Raw genomic sequence first — 1,073 nt, 5'->3', positions numbered from 1 at the left:
CCCCGGGGGGTTTCAGCTGGACTTGACGGCCATGCCGAGGGGGTGCAGAGCCTCACTGTCCAGCAGCCAGGTGCCTATTTGGTAGAGCAGCTGTGAGTACCAGTGGATGCCCGTGGGGGTGGCGGCCGCCGCATCCGGCGCGGGCGGGGCCAGGCTGCAGCCGCTGTCCGTGCGAGCGGGCGCGAGGGCCGCCAGGAGCGCGTGCGCCAGGCGGAAGGGCGCGAAGGCCCAGTGCGCCCAGCTGTGCTCCTCGATGACGGCGTAGCACGAGGCCAGCACCCGGTTGATGAGGATGGTGCCGTGGGCCGTGAGTGGCGCGTACGCGCCGGTGGCCTCCTCGCGCAGCGTCACGCTGTGAACGGCGGCGGGCAGCAGCTTGCGGTCTCCGTCGCGCTCCGCAACGACGTACACGCGCTGGCCGGGCCGCACGTGGCTGGCGAAGAGCGCGCGGCGCCCCGACGCGCCCCCTGGCGGCGGCCTCGGCGCGTCCCAGGCGCTCGACAGCGGTTCCGGCTCCTCGGCGGCCGCCGAATCGTTGTGCGGCGCGACGAAGAGCAAGTGCGCGGCTGTCAGCAGCAGGCGCTCCCGCGGCTCCCGGGTCTCGATCACGTAGAAGACCTTCTTGGCGCCGTCCTCGCGGTCCAGGAAGGTGAGGAAGTCGCTGTAGAGTAGCCGGCCCTGGTCGTCGGCCGCCAGCACCCGGTCCCCGGGGCTCAGATCCTTCACCAGCTTGGTGCCGCCCTGCTCTAGGTGCACGGTGGCGGATCCTGGGAAGCAGCCGCCGGATTTGGCGGCCACCGAGTTCTCTGCGGGACAGAGGAAGGGAAGACGCGTGAGTCGCGAGAGGGAGACACGTCTGGGGGGACTAGGAGGAAGAAGGGGAGCACTTGGAAGTCGGTGCGCTCAGGCCCAGACACCCGAGATGCCAGAGAGAGAATTCCGGGAGGGTAGGCACCGACCTGCACCCGCCTTCCCTCCTCACCCCACTGCTTGTCACCCCAAAGGCAGATGCGCACAAATGAGCCTTTCCCTGGAGGTAACAGAAGTTGGGCTGGGGCCGCCTGCAGGAGGCT

The 1,073-nt window shown here is 69.9% G+C and overlaps 1 protein-coding gene across 1 annotated transcript in view; it reads right to left on the bottom strand.

Annotated features, from left to right (window-relative positions):
* Positions 1–12: 12 nt before the first annotated feature.
* SHH (sonic hedgehog signaling molecule) overlaps positions 13–1,073 on the bottom strand; it is a 10,131-nt gene continuing 9,070 nt past the window's right edge. Inside the window, exon 3 of the mRNA XM_004702330.3 lies at positions 13–806. Within this exon, the coding sequence (XP_004702387.2) occupies positions 13–806 (794 nt within the window). The remainder of the gene's footprint in view (positions 807–1,073) is intronic.

This window comes from Echinops telfairi, unplaced genomic scaffold (genome assembly GCF_000313985.2).
Source record: "Echinops telfairi isolate 266 unplaced genomic scaffold, ASM31398v2 ScPeMD7_31;HRSCAF=116, whole genome shotgun sequence".
NCBI classification, from domain to species: Eukaryota; Metazoa; Chordata; class Mammalia; order Afrosoricida; family Tenrecidae; genus Echinops; species Echinops telfairi.
The sequence above is the reverse complement of the archived record's forward strand: the minus strand, read 5'-3'. Positions and strand labels throughout refer to the sequence as shown.